The sequence below is a fragment of the Protobothrops mucrosquamatus genome, unplaced genomic scaffold, assembly GCF_001527695.2.
Source record: "Protobothrops mucrosquamatus isolate PMUCROS unplaced genomic scaffold, P.Mucros_1.0 scaffold280, whole genome shotgun sequence".
Lineage (NCBI taxonomy): Eukaryota > Metazoa > Chordata > Lepidosauria > Squamata > Viperidae > Protobothrops > Protobothrops mucrosquamatus.
In genome coordinates, this window is record NW_015386624.1 from 573,744 (window position 1) to 594,496 (window position 20,753).

General features: G+C 43.9%; 1 protein-coding gene across 1 annotated transcript in view; it reads right to left on the reverse strand.

The window, feature by feature from the left end:
* Window positions 1–4,748: 4,748 nt before the first annotated feature.
* LMBR1L (limb development membrane protein 1 like) overlaps window positions 4,749–20,753 on the reverse strand; it is a 35,684-nt gene continuing 19,679 nt past the window's right edge. Inside the window, exons 5-17 of the mRNA XM_015814741.1 lie at window positions 19,958–20,061; window positions 19,370–19,496; window positions 17,845–17,913; window positions 17,024–17,088; window positions 16,275–16,350; window positions 15,366–15,449; window positions 14,095–14,171; window positions 12,319–12,396; window positions 10,865–10,938; window positions 9,734–9,824; window positions 7,845–7,911; window positions 5,816–5,977; window positions 4,749–5,094 (exon numbers count right to left, since the gene is read on the reverse strand). Coding sequence (XP_015670227.1) covers window positions 5,036–5,094; window positions 5,816–5,977; window positions 7,845–7,911; window positions 9,734–9,824; window positions 10,865–10,938; window positions 12,319–12,396; window positions 14,095–14,171; window positions 15,366–15,449; window positions 16,275–16,350; window positions 17,024–17,088; window positions 17,845–17,913; window positions 19,370–19,496; window positions 19,958–20,061 — 1,133 coding nt within the window. The 3' untranslated portion in view covers window positions 4,749–5,035. The remainder of the gene's footprint in view (window positions 5,095–5,815; window positions 5,978–7,844; window positions 7,912–9,733; window positions 9,825–10,864; window positions 10,939–12,318; window positions 12,397–14,094; window positions 14,172–15,365; window positions 15,450–16,274; window positions 16,351–17,023; window positions 17,089–17,844; window positions 17,914–19,369; window positions 19,497–19,957; window positions 20,062–20,753) is intronic.

Sequence of the window (20,753 nt, forward strand, 5' to 3'; positions counted from 1 at the left end):
GCTGGTCTCCAGGAGCGCAGTCGGCTGGGGTGGGCATCACCCTGACCAGGCTGCTGGGAAGGCAACGGGATTCCTCCACACTCCCATCCCCTCAGGAGCCCACTGCTGGCAGGAAGGTCTCTCTGTGCCCTACGTCTCCTCCCGCAGTGCCACTGCCTGGCCCCCATACGCGATTCTGGCCCCTCCCCGTGCCAAGACACAGTGGCCCTTTCAAAGCCGCCACCACCACAGCTCCCAGCGCTTTGCAGAGACCGGCCCGGCTCTCCCTGCCCCCTGGCGTCTCTCCCTGCCCAAAGCCATCGCGGGGCCTCCTTCCCCAACGGCAGGCTACCGGGCGGCAGGAGCCCCAGACGCAGAGGCGAGCGATGCCAACCCTTCCCATTAAGGGCTCGGGGGAAGCCAGCTGGGTCGCGGCGTTGCTCCCGCTGCCCGGCTCCGCCTTGAAGCCCAGCCCCCGAGAGTTGCTGTGCCGGCCACATCCCCTCCCGGGGCCGCCTCTCCCTGAAGCGGCAGGGGCAGATTCCCGGAGGGAGGTTGCACCCTACGGACACCAACCTAGCGCGCACTCCCGCGGCGGGGACTCAGCCGCCACCTCCCTGCCCAGGCTCGGAAAGAAGAGAGCCGCTTCTTCGTTGTGCCAGTCTGCATTCTGGCGCCCTCTACTGGGGAGGCTGGGGATCCCGCGGCTTACCTTGCTCGTAGAAAAGAGCCCGGGGAGGGGGGCCGTGCGGTTAATGAAATGGTGTTTTCGGAATGAGATTTCACTTTCGGAGTCCTTTTCTCTCTCCCCCGCCTCCGTTCCACCATTCTTAGCCACCCTGCACGTCGACGCACCTCAGGCCCTTTGCATGAAGATTTCCACCCCCGCCCCCTTTCCCGGCGCCCTGGTTTTCTTCAGGGGAAGTAGGTCTGTAGGCCACTAGGCCGAAAGGCATCACACAGAGCTGCTTGGGTTTCCTGCCCTTTCAGCATTGTTTCCTGCGTTCCAGGAGATGAGAAAATAAATAACCAGAAGGCAGAATATCCCTGCCTGAAGTTGCCCTTTTTTCTTCTGAGCAGAGAGTAACTCGCGCAATTCCTGGCCCTAGAGATATGGCCAAAGAGAAGAAGTCTCTTTCCCCCTTTGTTGGATCATGGCTGAAGTTGGCCCACAGATGTCAAAATGATTATTTTAAAAGTTGTTTCTTAAGCAGCACTTTCAGATGTTCCTTTCCTTGGAAGCGAGCACTCCGTAAAGCCAGAGCTGCAAATGCTGAAGCAACAGTGTCCACATTTCTCTGTTCAGTATGTGGCAGAACATTCCGTGCTAACATTGGTCTCATCAGCCATCTACGGACACACCGTTGATGGCCCACAATCCACAAGATGTCAAGGTCTTCATTGAAATCGATGGACGAACAACATTCAAGTTAACTGGACTAGAAGATCTCCAAGGTCCCTTCCAGCTCTATTCTGTTTTAAATTCTATTCTATTCTATTCTATTCTATTCTATTCCTATTCCTATTCCTATTCTATTCTTATTTTTCCTCAGCTACCAGACTCAAGGTGGGGGAAGAGAAAGGAAGGATCTTTATTGCCAAGGACTCACCCTCAAGTTATGTCACTGCAGGGAAAGGAGGAGAAAGGTCGACCTTTGGTACTTCACCAATCCATCAGTTTCTTGAATTAGGCCACTGCTGCAAGGCATTCATAACAAAAGCCTAAATAATGATTGCTTCCTTCCTTTCCGAAGTGATGAAGCAGAATGGTATTAAGGGTTCTGGTGTCAAGGCCCACGTCTGCGATAATTTCCTCTGTAGTTGGTGCATTTATTAGAAGTCTAGGAACTCAGCTAGAATATAGGTAGTCCTCAACTTATGATAAATAGGAGCAGAATTTCCACTACTAAGCAAGATGGCTGTTAAGCAAGTTGCGCCCAATTTTTTGCCGTTATTAAGCAAATGAGTAGAGTTAAGAGAATCACGCATTTGTTAAGTGAATCTGGCTTCCCCCATTGACTTTGCTTGTCGGAAGCCAGGAAGGAAGGTTGCAAATGGCAATCACATGACCGTGGTTGCTAAATGAATGTTTGCAAGCCAAGAATTACTTGTATATACACATATGCACATACATGCAGGCTTAAATCTTGGGTTGTCTTCCTGCCTTTCCATCACAAAAAGACATCATCCATTCTCCTAAAGCTTATCAAGAAAGGCCACCTAGTTAGCATTTTCATAACACATTTTTTTTGGTCTTAGGCTTACCTTCTCCCATCTTTCTAACTTCAAATTTTATAGGTTGTGGATGTGCTATATATTTGGGGCCTAGAGATAAAGCTGATCTGTACTGGAAGACTAGGGTTGGAATTATAACAATTGTAATTCTAATTCAACTACTAAGGACCACCAATTTGACCTTGTCCTTACAAGTCCTTTCATTACGCCACTAGATTAGACAGATTTTTTTCTTTTTTTGACATGATTACATTCATATATTGCACCAAATGCAATAAATTGCATAAATCTCCATGCTGAGCTGGCTCCTAACATTAGGCTGTGAAACACAGTTCACAAATCATATTAGCTGAAATGTTATCACCTCATTATGGCCAAGCATGATGCAGGAGTGCAGTTGTTTCAAAAACAAAAGATTTCCTCCGCTCCCAAAATATTAAATTGCCGTTTTGCAACACAAGTTTTCAAAACTCATAAAAGAACAATTCTGATTTGCATCATATAGCTCAAATGAAAACAGCGTTTACTCAATTTGATTGGCAGAACAACTGAGTACAGAATGTTTCACATCCATATCAAACCATGTAAAAATTTGGAGTGGCTGAAACAGTGATGTACAAATCTTGTCATGATTTATGTAATATGAACCTAGCTAATAATAGTTATTAGCTAGGTTCATATAATGGGTTTTCTCATTTACAAAGCTCAGTAGATACAGTATATCTCCTGTTACTTGTATTATCTACTAGCAGAATATTATCTTTCTCCAATCTCCCAGAATATAAAATAAACATCTAGAGAAAGGATTTTTGTAAAAAAAACACAATTTATTGCTTACACAGCTAGGAGTTCCATGTAATAAGACCAGACATTCACTACATAACAAGAAAGACACTTGGTCCTGTCTGAGCTGAAGTATAAACATTGTCATATTTCCTGCAACAGATGGATTCACACAGTTTTTTTCCTATTCTAATTTAGCCCACCTGACTGATTGGGACTGCAAATCCTAGAATTTATAGCCTGCAAAGCTTTTAAATATGTTGATTGAAAATTCTGGGAGATACAGTACATCCACATCTGAAGGTATCTCTTTGGGCAAAGTTAAAGGTGGATCTGTGGAGAATGCAGAGTTTGAAATATTGAACTTTTTTCAGCTCCAGTTTTAATATCTATGGAGACAAGTGGCTCATTGTCATCACAATGTAATCTTCAGTCCTCTGAGTTATGCACAAAGGGCAGTGTGAGGCTTGCTAACCCTACCTATCTACAACAGAAGCCTTGATGCTGGAAAAGAGCATGCTTGCAACTCAGATAGCCTACACGATGATAAATGACCGTTTTGTTCAGTGCTGGACCATCTGATGCCCATCTCCCCATTTATGGCCAACCTGTTTACTGTTTTCTGCCATAAAATGAAGGATTAAGCTTTGTGTAATTTCAATGAAAGCAGAATATAAGGGGGCATCTGGTCAAGCATTCAAGGGCTGAGAGACTTCCAGTGGAAGCATTCACAGTAGATAGAGACATGGGGCTAGAATGCCAGCCATGCAAAAGAAGCCGAAAACCTTTGGAGCAGGGGTGGCATTCCATGGCCCCAATGCCATTAATAAAAAAAAGACCTCAAACAATTATGAATAGTTGGGGGAGGAAGAATATAGTTCCCTCTACCCCATTGCATAAATATTCATGCATGTCTAAAGCAACCAATATTTACCAATAATGGGAACTAACTGCCCAGTTATTATGAGAACTGGACAATGCCTCTGGGATGCCCTTCATAGAATCTGAGTGGGAAAATTAGGCAAAGTGTCCATGAAGTCCACCCAATGGGGAATTTACTACTCCAAAGTTGACATGGATGAGAAGAAGACAGAGGAGCTGTATGAATATTCTTGAAACCTGAGCTTCGGACTCAGAAGATTGGCTGCCCCATAATGGCATGGCAGTGGTTTCTTTCTGGCTGGATTAAATCATTCTGGAAAAATTGATCAAGGAGAAATTGATTGGATCCTATGTTGACAACTATTGCTGTGAAAGAGCAAAGCATAACACGTTACAGTAGTCATTTTTGACAACACACACGCTCAAAACTCAAACAACCCCCTCTCCACACACATACACACAAACATACCAAGTTGGCTACTGAATGGTATACGACGTGGCCCAATAGTGCCAACTTATATTGCACTTGAGTGAGGTACGAAACCAAATTTAAAAAACCACTCAAAACTTGAATTGGCCCCTTTGGGCCACAGGATTTTGTGAGAGAAAGGCGGCCAGGGTAGGTATGAACTTTAAGACACATGTAAACAAAAGGGAAGGGGAAAGCCCCAATAATAGAGAACGGCAGCATCTGTTATCATGAGGGACACAAGCTCTTTCTCCAGCAGGCTGAACCTTCATCTTGCCCCCTAAAAATTAGTCCAGCAGCTCATTTTATTTATCGGTCTCAGTCCTTTGTCCACTTCATAACCTACTTCTGTTGCCTTGATTCTGCTGGTTTGGGTTGTTTTTTTTTATGAACAGCATATTCTCTTTCTCTTGCCAAACAAGCACCTTAATAGAAGTCCCAAAGGGCTTTCTTGTGTTGAAGCCTGTCGTTCCTCAGGCTGCTGGGAGGCAGGAACAAGGGGCCATGCAACTGAAGGACGCGACTTCATCATCTCACGGTCCTGTCAGGATGCCAGTCAAATCAAGGATCAGAACAAGGAAGTTCCTGACCTCCGCCCCCTTCACTGATTGGCTCAGAACACAAGCACAAAGTCAGAAAGGTCTATCCATAGTCAATGCCAAGCTCAATCCCGGCGCAACCCTTATTTTAGCTGAGTTTGCTTGGTTGGTAAGATCGGGTCACAGGTAGAGGCAGCTTGTGGAGGCCTAAAGGAAGAGAAAAGAAAAGAAAAGTAGTTGAACAAGTCAAGCCTGCAGTCTCGTCCTTTGCTATTTGGGCAACAAGAGAGCCAGTTCAACACAACGATTTTGTTATCTGTTGCAAGCCACTGCAAAAAGTGATTTTGGAGGTTTAGCACCTAGAAAGAATAAAACAAGCCAGCATGCAATCAGGGCAGAAAGGGGTCTTCTTAATGGAAAGCAGGCCAGCTTAACAGAAGTTCCAAGCCTTTCCCAAAATCGAATGCTTGGCACACACAGATGCGTACACATATACTAAGCCCAACTGGCTTAGCCTTAGAGCATGGGTAGGCCACCTTGGCCCTTTTATGACTCGTGGACTTCAACTCCCAGAATTCCTGAGCCAGCCATGCTGAGGGGAAAGGGAGAGGTTTCCAAGCTGAGCCATGCTGGCTGAGGAATTCTGGGAGTTGAAGTCCACGAGTCATAAAAGAGCCCAGGTTGCCTACCCCTGCACTAGAGCTTTCTGAATAAACAACAATTGACTGGGTTCACATAAGATACTAAGTAAAACAAAGGACATTATGATTCAATGCGACGTGTGAACAAGCTACTGGCCATCCGAAAAGAAGAGGCTTCCAGCCCTAGGCTACCCAAGAGATAGTCCTTTCCAGGTTGATCAGGCCACCTGCTTTCTTCCCCCCTCCCCTCCCCCACCAATCCCAGAAGAAGACCCAGATGTACTTACCAACTGCCCTGATGAGTTCTGCCTGTACAGCCCAGGTGAACTTCTTGACCAAGCAGAGAGTTGTGAGTCCGGCAAAGAGCATGTTATAGAGGAAAACAATGTAGAAGTTTCCCAGCCAGTTAAACCTCCCAAAGTCTCCCAGCAGGTCAAATCTTGTAATCCCTGAAACAAAGAATAAGAGGGGAGAATGCTGACAACCGTGCATCATAAATATTCCTGTCTTCCAATCCCAATCTTAGCTCTTGTAGGAGGATTGGCTTGACTAGCATGACAGTTCAAATCTGGGGCAGAACTGAGCTTTTTTTTTATTAGTTTTATTCATTTATAACATAAAATGTGAAAATATAAAAGCAAATAGTAGGGGACAACAGTAGAGAAAGGGAAAACAAAAAGGATGTGAAGAAAGGAAGGGAGAGAAACAAAAGGCATTGACTTCCGACTCTCTCTGTTGCAGTAAAATCAGACATTAAAATCAAATCTCAGCTTTTAACATTTCTATAGTAGTATGCACTAGCCATTTCTGTATTGGCAAATCAGTCTAATCGGTAAAACCCAAAATCATAATATCATTTTTTTTCCACCTCAAGCACAAAGTCCAGAAGCGGTTTCCAAGCAGAAACAAAAGTACTTATGTTCTTTTCTTTTATCAGCACAGTCAATTTGGCCATCTCTGCTAATTCCATCCTTCCACTTTTGTGCATAGAGCAATCTTGCTGCCGTCACCATATATAAAATCAGAATTCCTTTTTTTTTCCAGTTCTCTTTCCATTAGACCCAGAAGGAAAGTTTCTGGTTTAATCTTTATGTTCACTTTAAGAATTTTCTGCATTAACGTATGAATCCTACTCCAATATTTCTTTGCCTTATCACATGTCCAACATAAATGATAAAAAGTCCCTTCTTTACATTTACATTTCCAACATTCAATTTGAAATACCTTTATACATTCTAGATCAAGGATTTTCAACCTTTTCACCCATTGTACCACTTTTAGGATATGGTAATATCCGAGTACTACTAGTCGCCTAGCAAGGTGTCAAAAACTTGATGACCAAAAAAAAAAAAAGGAAAAAGGTAATAAAATACAGGTAGTCCTCGACTTACAACATTTCGCTTAGTGACTGTTCGAAGTTACAATGGCACTGAAAAAAGTGCCCCCCAAGCCACAGCCGAGCAAGACACCTGCCTACCCGCCCGGCGGCGCTCTTCCTCCTGTCGGAGGTTTTCATTGCTGTGAGCATTTCTGTTGAGGATTGGCAGTGGGGGTGGGGTGGAGGGGTGTTTGGTTTTTACTCCCCCCATCTGCTGGGTGGTTGCAGCAGGTTTTGGTCACTTCACATGACCCTGGGACACTGTGACCGTCATAAATATGAATCAGTTGCCAAGCATCTGAATGTAAATCACAAGAGCCTGGAGATGCTGCAACATTCCAGCTGATCGGCGCTTCTTCAGGGCTCAGCAGAAGCGCCAGGATCAGCACCTGGTGCTCTTTCCTTCATTTGTTGATATGTAAACCAGTGACAAGCGTGACCTTCTAATTCTAATTCTTCCCTAGACTTGAGGATGGGGTCTCCAGAATTGAAAGATACTATTTTACCATATGTCCACCAGTCTGGCTTCACTACCATTTCTTTTCTTAAAAAAAAACTTCTTGGGGGGGACACCCATAGGGGCAATTTTGTAAAAATCCTTGTTTTATATTTATTCCAAGCTTCTGAGCATCTTAACAACTTTTGTTTTCATTAAAAAAGCAATATATCCCATTTGGTGCTGAAAATTTTAAAAAAAGCTTTCCAGGGGAACAGAAATACCTTTTCAGAAGATCTACTGGCAGAAACAGGATAATTATATTAACCTTTTTTTATTTACCACAGTGTTTAGGTTTTATCTGTGCAAGTCTTTTTGTAATTACTATAGCTCCAGTTTTTACAAGGAGGCCACAAATTTATTTGACTGATCAATCTGATATATGTAGACACAGGAAGCTACAGATAACACATAGATATGGGTAAGAAAGAACAAGACTCACCCAGCGTGCGAGACAACACAGGAAGTGCAGAACTCAACACCAAAAGAGAGACACAGTTCCCAATGATCTGCCGGGAAATACAGTTGAAAACAATGATGTGCATTCTTGCCACTGGTTGCCTTCATCTCATGCATTCGATCATAGGCAAGAATATGTAATTTATTTACTTATTTGTATCCCATTTTTATTTTTTTTTAAACAAATAGCTCAAGGCAGCGAACATACCTAATGCTCCTTCCTCTTCCTATTTCCCCCACACACACAACAACCCTGTGAGGCAGCTTTGCCTGAGAGAGACTGACAGGCCCAAAGTCGCCCAGCCAGTTTTCAGGTCTAAGGTAGAACTAGAACTCACCGTCTCTCACTTTCTAGCCTGGTGCATTAACTATTAGACCAGGGGTAGGCAACTTAAGCTCTTTTATGACTCGTGGACTTCAACTCCCAGAATTCCTGAGCAAGCCATGCTGAGGGGAAAGGGAGAAGTTTCCAAGCTGAGCCACGCTGGCTCAGGAATTCTGGGAGTTGAAGTCCACGAGTCATAAAAGAGCCAAGGTTGCCTACCCCTGAGCTAGACCAAACTGGCTCTAATTGTTCCTTTACCCCTAGATTCTCTTTACTAGGTTCAGTTTGTTCCCTCCAAGGAATGGAAGAGACTGAAACTGATCTCTCCTCAAATTTTGAGGGTCTTCAGCATCTTACACATCTTTCCAGAGTTCAAGCCTTTGGCAAGGAGCATCTCTCTATGGTACTTTTGCTCCAAAATGCAGGCAGTCTCTCCATCAATCCCATTTGACGGCTGAACACTAGCAACATCTGGCTTGTCAAATAGCTAAACATGATACATGGGCATTTGTTCCTTAATCTTTAATCCTGGAACTGGGGCAAACCACAGCCGGTTCCCGAGATTGTGCTGCCAGATTCAGTGGCAAATGTCCTCCCAATGGCTGTTTTTCAGACAGATTTTGGAATTCTTTGAAGATTTAGAGAGTCGGAGGGGGGAGCAGGAAATCTCCGAAATGCAAATCATATCTTTTACTCTGCAACAATATTCCCAAATGGCTCAAAAGTTGAGATTTGGGGACATTTCTGAGGGCTGGGGGAGATTTGTAGGCGGAAGACTCAACTGTTAGTCTCCAGTTTCACTTCTCACCCTCGAAATTATGAAGATGAGGGAAGAGGGCTGATGCCCCCTATTTCATTGAATCTCAGTATCTTTAAATCACAACTAGCAGACTCGTGGAAAGTCAGGAAATTGTGTCTTTCAAACAATGCAGTTACATAACTGGCTTTTGAACAGATATCAATAAAGAGGGTTCCTCTTTCAAACTAGAAGCCCTTGCCTGTCTCTGCTAAAATGCACTCATCCCATTTCTCAACTAGGTCTCTTTGCTTTTCTATACACCATTCTCCAGCAGAGATTGTCCCACCATCTTGTTTCAAAATTCAAAGCTCTCTACCGTATTACAATTCTGTTAACTAGCCTTCCTGGGACAATCTATCCCAGGGATGTCCAACCTTGGCAACTTTTAAGACTTGTGGACTTCCCTTTTCTTTCTTTTTCCCCTTTTCCTCACACTTTTCCCTCTTCCCTCCCCTATTTTTCCTACTATTTTCTTTTGTATTTTTTGTATTTTATATTATAAACTAATTAAAAAAAGGACTTGTGGACTTCAACTTCAGCATGGCTGGCTGAGGAATTCTGGGAGTTGAAGTCCACAGGTCTTTAAATTTGACAAGTTTGGACACACCCCTGATCTATTCAAATACGGTAACTGCTAAAAAGATCGTTCCTTTTTGCGCATTCCATGAACAACATTTCAACTAATGGTTTGGAAGTTTCATCAGCGAAAAGTATGTAATAATAAAATTTTGTATGAAAAAAATCCTACCTTAGTCATAGCTGTGTTGTGTTGCTCAGGCAGCAGTTTAATGAAAAATGGGGAGCTATAGAATCCCACAACAGAGGAGATCATTAAATAACTAAGAAACGTTAAGGAAGAACAGGAGTTATCTTCAGCTGATGGAAATAATTAATTTTTACATTACAGATCATCGAGAAAAGGAATACAACTACTCCTGTTATAGATAGATTATGCAACTTTATAGTAAAATGGAAGCTGAACGATGGAAAATTCAGGACAGTAAAAAGGAAAGATTTCTTTGCAAATGGTGGTGCTGGGTTCAGGGAGATACCCACTTGTATGGCTTCAGAAAGGGAATAGACCAATTCATGGAAGAGAAGTGACTCAGTATAGCAGTTTATTTATTTATTTATTATTTAAATTTATATACCGCCCTATCTCCCTTACGGGACTCAGGGCGGTGAACAGGCGATAATAAAAATCACAATAAATATTAAATAAAAAGCCTGCTCTAAAATACCCCCTATAAAAACCCCTACCAAAACACAATCAGAACTACGCCAGGCCGGCCGCATGGAATAGATGGGCTTTCAAGGCTCGGCGAAAGAGGCGCAGGTCCGCAGTTGTACGTAGGTCGGGGGGGTAGGTCATTCCAGAGGGCAGGAGCTGCCACAGAGAAGGCTCTCCCCCTGGGGGTCGCCAGCCGGCATCGACTGGCCGACGGTACCCTAAGGAGGCCTTCTCTGTGGGAGCGGACTGGTCGAAGGGAGGTATTTGGTAGGAGGCGGTCTTGCAAATACCTAGGTCCATTGCCATGGAGCGCTTTAAAAGTTGTTACTAACACCTTGAAGCGTACCTGGAAGGCCACAGGCAGCCAGTGCAGCTCGCGCAGGAGAGGTGTTACATGGGAGCATCTAGAGGCCCCCAGGATCCCCCGCGCGGCCGCATTCTGAACTAGCTGGAGCCTCCAGTTACATGATGGCTTCCAGTAACAGAGACAGGTTGAAAGAAAACCGAAGCAGATTATTAATTATGAGAGGGTCCAACAAAGTGAAAATAAATGTGAAACAGACCAATGGGAAAAATGTGTGTTTTCTTTCTAAACATGAATGGCATTAACTGCACCAAGAGCAATGAAGGCGATTCCAGTAAGGATACAATATCAGAATGACCTGCATGGCTGCCCCAAAAGAGCCAAAGACAGAGAAAGAAACTTTTCCAAGTGGTGCATCCTGCAGAATGAGAAAAAGAATTGGGTTATTTGGGGAGGGGAAACATGACAAAAACCTATGCTTTCTGCATATCAAAAGCTCAGTGCTGCAACCCAAACCAAATTCTTGCTAGGGGATCCCTTTCTATAAATGTCCTGCTATTCCTTACGGTCATAAAAGTTGGGTTTTAAAGTTGGTTGACAAGCTTAAGTGCTTGCTTAGCTCTTTGCATTTTCCCACCATCAGAAGACGACGAACATATGGTTTGCCTCACAATAGCCTCTCCCATGGAAGGAAAAGCTTCTGTCAATGACCATCTCTCCCTGGAGTTCTCTAGAGCAGGGATCCCCAACCTATGGGCCGTGGCCCGGTACCAGGCTGTGGGCTCTTGACCAGCGGGCCGCAGAAATGGCTGGCCAGGGCGTGCATTCCCCCCCCACTTGCGCTAGCGCCCACGGCCGTTTGCATATGCACGCAGGCTAGGAATGCTAGCGCGGTGTGTGTTTTGGCGGCCCATTTGCGCATGCATGAACGGGTGCTAGCCACCGCGGGGGTGTACAGCCGTTCACGCATGCACATGGTGCCAGCACATGCCGCATGCGCGAACACGGTTGCTAGTACTGCGCCAGTGGGTGTCCTGTTTGCGTGTGTGCGCACGCATGCACACAGTAATTTGGAAGCTGCTCTCCCTTCCGGGCCATGAGCCCGGAAAGGTTGGAGAACTCTGCTCTAGAGACCCTCTGCATCTGTTCCGGATGATTGGGGGGGGGGAGAGCTCTGAAACAAAATCAGAAGGTACAGAAAGGAAAGGAGATAAAAGGCACAGGTGGCTGAGTTTCACTCTGAAGGAAACCTACTCACTCCATGCAATATGTAGAATCATAGAATATAACTTTCCGGAGCACAGAGTTTGTTCTCCACTACACTCATTGGGCAACTGCATATAGCAGACCTGAGCATTTTATGGCCCCTGGGCCATATCCAGCCCTTTGGCTGTCCCTGTCCAGTTTGCGTGGCTTGCTTTTATTTTGAAGGCAACTGCTTTTTTCAATTTACGTGTGTGTGTGTGTGTGTGTGTGTGTGTGTGTATACCTATGCATGTTCACAGCCTATTGCTTTGGCCCTCCACAACAGTCCCAGTTTCTCATGCGGCCCCTTGGGAAAATTAATTGCCCACCTGTGGCTTACAGGCTACCCGCTCTCCTTATGGAAAGGAGGATAGACGCTGGATTCCTGAAATAGGGATCTTGCCCCAGCTTAAAGAAACTGTGTACCATCTGAATGATGAATAAGGATATCTGACAGAGTCATTCATGGTATACAAGCAGCACATGAAAATCAGGCTCCAGAAAAGCAAGAAAAGCACCAAGGAGAGAGATCAGGTGCTTTTTGCGCCCTCACCTGGATTCCTCGAGGCATTGCAGCATCATCCAACAGCAGCTCCAGAACATGGAAGCAGACAACCAGGACAGAGATACCCTAGAAAATACCACGTACTTCTGAGTATTAGGTGGAAGGTAAGAGAAGAGAGGTTTCCATGCTGCATCTCGAGCTTGCACCTTAAAGAGCTACATGCAACATTTGAAAATAATAGTAGGGACTTTTCAGTCACCTTTGAAACCAGGTTCCCAAGCCAAAACATTGATCCTAAACACCGAAGGTTCACAGAAGAATAATCTCTTTTAGGGATACATGCATCATCAGTTTCCTGCAGACTCAGCATAATATAACCAATTATTTGTCTTTCTGCCTTCTATTCATATTCATTTACTGCCCAAAATGGTATAGGGTTTCCTGCCTGAGCAGGAGGTTGGACTAGATGACCTCCGAGGTTCCTTCCAACTTTATCATCATCATCATCATCATCATCATCATCATCATCATCATCATCATCATCATCATCATCATCATCATCATTATTATTATTATTATTATTATTATTATTATTATAATATAATCAGGCTTTGTAGTACGAAGTCCTGTAACTGGCTGAATTTAATCTATAAACTATGGCTTAGAGATCACAATGGCCAAAGTCACACATTATACTAAACCTGGGTTTCCCAAACTCTGTGGTGTCCCTTGCTTGGGGAGGGGCATGCAGATTCGAGGGAAGGTGTGAAGAACCTTTTAGTTTACATTGTTAGAATAAATCCATTTTCCCCAAAGTTTCATTAGGTTGCTCTCATTTTCATTTGTGTTTATTCTGGTGTGCAATTATGATTTCACTAAAGGGAGGTGAGATGTGATGGCAACATGTTTAGAAACCCCCGAACTACACCCAAATTGAGCCCAAAACCTGGTGTGATGGACTTAATAGGAAAGGTAAAAACAACCATTCTAAAGTGCTTCAATAACTTTCTCTGGAGTAACTCTTTGCTGCTATCTAGTGGTTACTCCATTCAGGGCTGAATTATCTATAACAGAGGTCCCCAACCTTTGTGGCACCAAGGACCGGTTATATGGAGAGAGGTTTTTCCGCGGACTGGAGGGGGCGTGGTTCTGTGTGCTGCCTGCATCCCGCGGATGGGGCTTTGCTTGTTTGTGCAGCCCAGTTGCTGGCATGCTGCGGCCTGGTACCAGTCCACGGACCAGGGGTTGGGGACACCTGATCTATAATACTGCATAACTTGTTCTATTACAGCAGTTACTTAAGCTCAACAAATTTCAACTCCCGGAATTCCTCAGCCAACATGTTGAGGGAAGGCATTCTTGGAGCCGAGGTCTATACATCTTAAAAATTGCTGAGGTTCTAAATATATACCTGTATCTCTTATTGCTACTTCACAGGTTTAACAATGCACTGTTCTTTGGCATACAGAGTACATGTAAATAAAGCTCTAAATATATATTTAAAAAAACTTCTAGGGATCATTTTCAGACCATTTTCCTGACTTCAGGAAGTTGACATGGCAAGTTTAAAGACTGGAGATGGGGAACTGAAGTTCCAAAACACTGGAGTGCAGAACAGTTGGAGACACTGCTCTCTATCTGAGGGACAGGGAAGGGGGTCGCCTTGCAAACATTGTATTTCAATATGGCCATGCTGATGAACAATAGGAATTGCTGTCCAGTATTATCTGGATGGCGGCGTGCTATTGGAGTTATAAAATGCCGTTTAAAGACTGATATAGGTCAAAATAGAAATTTACAATTAATTTCAGCCCTAGAACTTACCGTCAACGACAGCAGAGACAGCATAGCCAATGGATAGCCCAGGTTCCTTTGCCAAGCGGAAGCTTTGCGGCGCGTTTCTGCCAAAAAAGAAGGGGAAAAATGCACACTTACAACACACAGAAGTTATATTAGATGAAGGATGACCATTTTCCATGGCCTCTTGAGAAATCGTTTACTTCTAGGATGCCCCTATTAAAACTGCCTTCTCTTTTAAGGAGGAGAACAACCTCACTGCCATTGAGCGAGGTATAACTACCTCCAATGAGATGTCTGTCTCCAATAAAATCAAACCTAATAAAGAAAAGGAGCTAATACTAGCGTGTGTTTTATTCATCCCCCTCTCCTTATTTTTTTTGTTTAAAAAGGAAAAAAAAGTATGTGGATTCTGGGGAGAGAAGCCTGAAAGAAAGGCCCATCCATCATGATCAAAAGCAAAAATGCTGTAAAAATTATAGGCCTCAATCCCAGGCACTGGATATTCGATCTTGCTGTTTTCTCAAGTATTTCTCCAAAGCTAAGGACCGGGCATCTGTATGATGTCAGTTCTTACGTCGGAATCATCTTGCCTCGTATGGCCCCATCTCACATTTAGAAGATGAACAATCGGTTCCCTTCCAGAATTTTAATACAGATCTCAACAAGTTGTAGATTACCAAGATTATAGCCTAAGCATCTAGATCAGGGGTCTTCAAACTCGGCCCTTTTATGACTTGTGGACTTCAACTCCCAGAATTCCTCAGCCAGCGTGCCTGGCTGAGGAATTCTGGGAGTTGAAGTCCACAAGTCATAAAAGGGCCGAGTTTGAAGACCCCTGATCCAGAAGGTATCCATTTCCTGCTTTGGCTCTAAATGGAGCCTAAGGAGATTTAGGATAGCAATCAAGGGCGAAGGCTTCCCTGCTGAGCTAAATTCTTAAACCCAAGTCCTGGCAGGTTTCTGAAAAAGCATAGAAGATATACATAATAGAGAATGTGAATGCCTCTGGGAAGATCTTAGGTTGCCCATTCGTGTGGCAGGAGGGGAATTAATCTGAGTATTCCCAGGCTAGGATTGCATAAACGTTCGATCTTTCCATAATTAGAAAAAATTAGTGGTTGGTGCAATAACAGGCAGAACACAAGGGATAGAGAATAGGACTGTTTTGATAGAGCAAATCAGAGTTTCTTTGAAATGCCTGTTATGTGGAATCAACAGAGGAGCAACAGAGTATCTCCATATAGGCAAAAGAGCAGGAGCAGCCAGCTTCTTTCCACATTGCATTTTATTCTTACCTAGTGTTATCCTGTGTGCATGAATGGCTAGGTACTGTTGTCTCAACATTTCCATATCAAAATTGAGCCAGCAGGATGTTTTCCCTGAAGAAAAGCAAAGCAAACAAAAAAGAGTAAAGAGATAGAACCTGGATCAGCCTCGAGGCCCACATGCAGCAACCTGCTTCTCATGGCAACAGGGTACAGTCCTATAGGGTAGGTAATCCTTGTTGAATGACTACTCATTCAGGGACCGTTCGAAGTTGCAATGGAGCTGAGTGGGGTGGACTTACGATGGGTCCTCGTCACTGCAACTGTCACACGAGCATAATTTGGATGCATGGCAACCCACTTTGCAGTTACAACGGTCATAGCATCCTTCGGTCATGTGATCACCCCTTGCAACCTTCCAGATGGCCTCTGACAAACAAAGGCAATGGGGAAGCCAGCAGGAGGTTGAAAATATCAACCATGTCACTACCGAATGCTGCAGCCATCTAACAATAGCAACTGGGACTACTGCAACTTCCGCCATAAGTTGGCATGGTCAGGTGGTATTGTGCTTTACGACTGCATTGCTTAGCAACAGAGTTGCCAGACCCAATTATCGTTAAGCGAGTACTACCTGTAATTGCCCTTTCAAAACACGTTAAAATGAGCTCCTCTGGAGATCCCTTGTAGACTAATGCACGTGTGCAGTCACGATGACTGCTGTGTGTTAGTTCTGAATGGATTTTATATAGAACTATTTTATTACCATAGAGGTCTTAATGGTTTAGTTGGTCTGTGGTGCTGTACACCATCGAGAGTCGATATGGATTGCAATGGGATAGAAAATAGGTAAACGAATAAGTCATTTCAGCTGTCTGCTAAATCCAAGCACAAAAATTCCCAAGCCTCAGCTCTATCCAGCCTTAAATGGGCACCTACCAGAATTGATCTTGCGAGAAATGGCAGCTTCCTCAAACCCCGTGCAGCTCAGTTGCTCATCTAAATCCTCCAGGAGCTGAAAAGACAGGAAACATGCTCTCAACACCCTATTGGGAATAAAGTTGCTTGCTTTATTACAGCCAATACCTTTTCTCTTTCCCAATCAACTAGGTAAAGAGGCAGAGTGGGTGGTTAAGAGCTGGTTTAATTGATAGATGTGTGGGATTGGCAATAATGGCAGGGATTTTTAATCTGCTAAGTGTTTTAATATCAGCAACAATAGTATATTGCTTAAAACAGCTTGGGGGGGAGGAGGAGGAGGAATTGGCAATGGATTTTCAGGTGGAAGAATGATGGCCTTTATTTCATTCTACCAATCAAAATAGTTTTAGGCAATGTTATGTAATGCAAATCATAATACCCATTAAGCCAAATTTGAGAGAAAGAGAGGGGAAGGAAGGAAGGAAGGAAGGAAGGAAGGAAGGAAGGAAGGAAGGAAGGAAGGAAGGAAGGAAGGAAGGAAGGAAGGAAGGAAGTCAATCTTGCAATCCTGATGTGTCCCCAACTCTGCTTTAAACTATTCTTATCTCTGGCTTTGCTTGTTTCATCTCCTCCCCAAATAATGGTTTGGTCACTATTAGCTAGAAAAGAGACAATCTTTACTGCTTGATTTGGTATGGCAACTGATGGTGATAATTTCCTTACCCCTTTTTTGGGAATTGACCATAGAAAGACTGAAGCTATCTTACCCTGGGCTTTACCAGCAGTGTCCCTGTGACAGTGAACATCCGCGACAGACCGAAGGGTGTACACACTGTAAAGAATTGGAGACAAGACAGTTGTGACTAGCCCCAGCAAATAACTCCCTAATGATCTTGCTTGCCAGAAGGTGGCACTGCTCTCCAGAATCTAAGAAAGTTGATAGGTTCTGCCAGGAAAGTAGATCTCCCTCTGCTTGTTCTGCTGTTCCACCATGCCAGAATGCCATTGTTTCTTCTCAGAGTCCAGCACAAAGCAGTTCTGGAAAACGGATGCCGTTCTAGGAATCCAGCAGGTCAAATAAATAAACCAAAGTCACCTGTTTCTACAATGCAACAGATTATCGGGCTCTTCAAGATGTTTATCTTCACATTCTAATATTTCTCTATTGCATTATTCAAAGAGGCACTTTTTCTTTCAAGTGGTTATAGAGGGTGGCAGCCAACCCAACAACATTCTCCAACTCCTTCCAAATGCTTTAGAACCGCAACCCTCAGAATTCTGAGCTAGCATGGATGAACGTTGGGGTTCTGACCTATCAGGTAATGACTGTGCCAGCTAAGAATTCTGGAAGTTGTAGTCCACATGTATGCAGAGGGAGTTGGGAAAAGTTACTGTAGTGGGTCTCAACTGACCAGCTGAAGACTTTTGCTCTGGGAGACCATAATGCTTGTGCAACAGAGCACATGTAGTATATTGCAGAATCAATTACCAGTATTGGCAATTCAAAGAACTATGCAGCAAATGATAAAAACATTCCTCCTCTGCCCCAAACTCTGAAGCAGCAGACATGACTGAACTGAAAACTTACACAGGAGCAGGAGGACACCGAACAAGGAGATGCAGGAGTAGAGGTAGGGAAGGTAATACTCCCAGAGATCTGTGGGGGGGAAAAAGAATACAAACAGGTTACAGTCTAGGAGAAAAGAAACAGGGGCCTCCAGGCCTAGGAAATATCAAGGATGTTGCTGAACTTCAAAACCCAACAGTCCCCAATCGTCAGAGCCAAGAACAAGGGGAAGCTGGGAACTGAATTCAGCCATATCTGAGCTGAGCTGAAGTTCCTATTAAATACAAAACAGAGACTCTCAGAAAGCAGGAGATTATTGAACAAAGGGCATCTGATCATATTTACTCTAATTTATTACTTCTAAGATTTATATCATGGTTTTTACTCAGGAGCTGATGGTAGCACATAGGGCATTCCCTCCTCCTATTTTTCCCCACAACAATTCTGTGAGGTAGATTGGGCTGAGAGAATGACAGGCCCAAAGTAAGTCAACCACTGAGCTTTTAGGGCTGAGGGAAAACTAGAATCTGGCTCTCTCCAATTCTAACAAAACTCCTTAACCATTCCACCACACTGGTTCTTGCTCTCAAATATTTCTGAATTGAGCAAAGAAAGAAAAAGGTCCTTTTCTGTCCACCCACAAATTTTTTCCAATGCACTACAAATCATACGCAGAGTTGTTCTCAAATATTCTGCCCAGTGTATCGCTCTAACCTACTGGGAAGAGGTTAAACATCACTGCTAGGCAGAACTAGTCCTTCTGAATTTGCAGCTGACCAACCGTCCAGTCGTGCGTTTCATTTCCTGCTTGGTTTTCATGAGGTATGACCAAGAGGAGCTAAGCTACTAGAAGCTTGTTTATTCACTGGAGAGTTTTGTCTATATCAAGAACCTTGGGTTGGAAGCATCCAGTTAATTTATTTGTTTGTTTTGACTTGTATCTTGCCTTTGCTATTATTTATAAATAACCCAAGGCAGCAAACATACTTAATACTCCTTCCTATTTTCTGCACAATAACCTTGTGAGGTGGGTTGGACTGAGACTAAAACTCATGGTATCCTGGTTCCTAGGCCAGCACCTTAGTCACTAGACCAGGGGTAGGCAACCTTGGCTCTTTTATGACTGGTGGACTTCAACTCCCAGAATTCCTGAGCCAGCCATGCTGAGGGGAAAGGGAGAGGTTTCCAAGCTGAGCCATGCTGGCTCAGGAATTCTGGGAGTTGAAGTCCACGAGTCATAAAAGAGCCAAGGTTGCCTATCCCTGCACTAGACCAAACTGGCCTAACAAACTGACCAAACAAATAAAAATTGGACAAACTGACCACACAATTCCTTCACAACTCAGCTCCACTAATGAGATGATGAAGGATAAGAATAAGATGATTTATGCTTGTTGGCTAAAGATCAATGTAGATTTCAAGGGCATCCGTCTTCAAGGGCCCTCCTCACAGCTCCCCACTACCAGAGGCTGAAATCTCCTCTTGCAGTGGAAGGTATATATATATATCCCTTTAGAGGGCGAAAAGCCTCCCCACCATAACTCACCGTAGAGGCTTTCTCTGCTCGCCCCGTCCTGGTCCAAAATGGCAGAGGCGACCCAGACCATTCCCAGCACCAACAGGGTTAGCAACAGCAGGACTACAAAGGTCTCATATACCCGAGCCATGATCCCCTAGACAGACAGAGAAAAAGGGGGTTGTTATTTCCGTTCCAGAGCTGGGAGTGGTATAAGAAATCTTCAAGAGGCAGCTGGCGCCATTTTGTTTCTAGGTGGAAACCACTTTCGGGCTTTTTGCTTGAGACTGAAAGCAGTGAAATTTTAATTTGGGGATTTAACAATTCGAACTGTTTATGATTATAGCAATACCGTGCACTACTACTGAATTTTAGAGCAAAAGGTTATATATTTTTTGTATTTGTAACTTTACTGAAGAAAGTTGGAAGTTGCTTTCATTCTATTATTGTTTTCTTATATTCCTTGCACTTTTCATACTCTACTTTTTTAAAAAAATAATAATTGGTTTTTAAATTTTATTTTGTATAGAAATTCAAGTGTGCATATGTGTATGTGTGTGTGTGTGTTTGTGTGAGTGTGTAAATAAAATAAATACAATAAAAAGAAGCGGCGGGTACCTTCTTTGATCCGGCAAAGCCTTCCGATTCCGTGAAGAAGTAGGCAAAGGGCATGAGGAAGACGAGGGAGAGGTTGGAAAAGAGGAAGACAAGATTCCAGAGTCCTAGGGAACAGAAAAGAGGGAAATAAATTCCCTTATGCCTCTGCTCCAGCTCCTCAAAAACATATCGCTGCTCCCTCCCCTGATGTTGGGTTCCTGCTAGCCTCCTTGAGTTGGGCCATTCCTGGGATAATCCACAGAGGCCCAACTCTGGTGGGGACACTCATTTCCTCTCAAAAGCTGGATCCTAGAGCTCTCTCAAAGCTGAAAATCCCAGCCACCTTATACAGAAAACAGAAAGGGTGCATTGACATACACACTTGATACAGACTTCAAACAGATGTTCTTTCCCTAAGCAGCCTCTGCTCTGAAGTGGCTTCCTTCAGACTGAGCCAATTCTAGACAATGAGAGGACTCATCCTGCAGGGTCTTTGTTCTACAACACAAATGTTGGCGATTGTGGGATTTTCAAAGGAGAGAAGCTAGAATTTGGGAGACACAGAGAACTCTGAAGAGGGAAAGCAGTTTTGGGTGCTAATTTTGCTTTCTTTCCCCCCCCCCTTTTTTTTTTAAAGGAGAAAGGCTCCCTTAAATTGAAACTGCCTCCTCATGACTGCAAACTGGCAGCATTACACAAGAGGTTTCCCATCCTTATGTCCCCAAATGCTTTTCTGATGTCCAAGTCCGGCTTACCATCCTTGGTCTCCCATCCAGGTACCAACTAGATCTGACCTTCTGATCAGCCAAGGTCAACT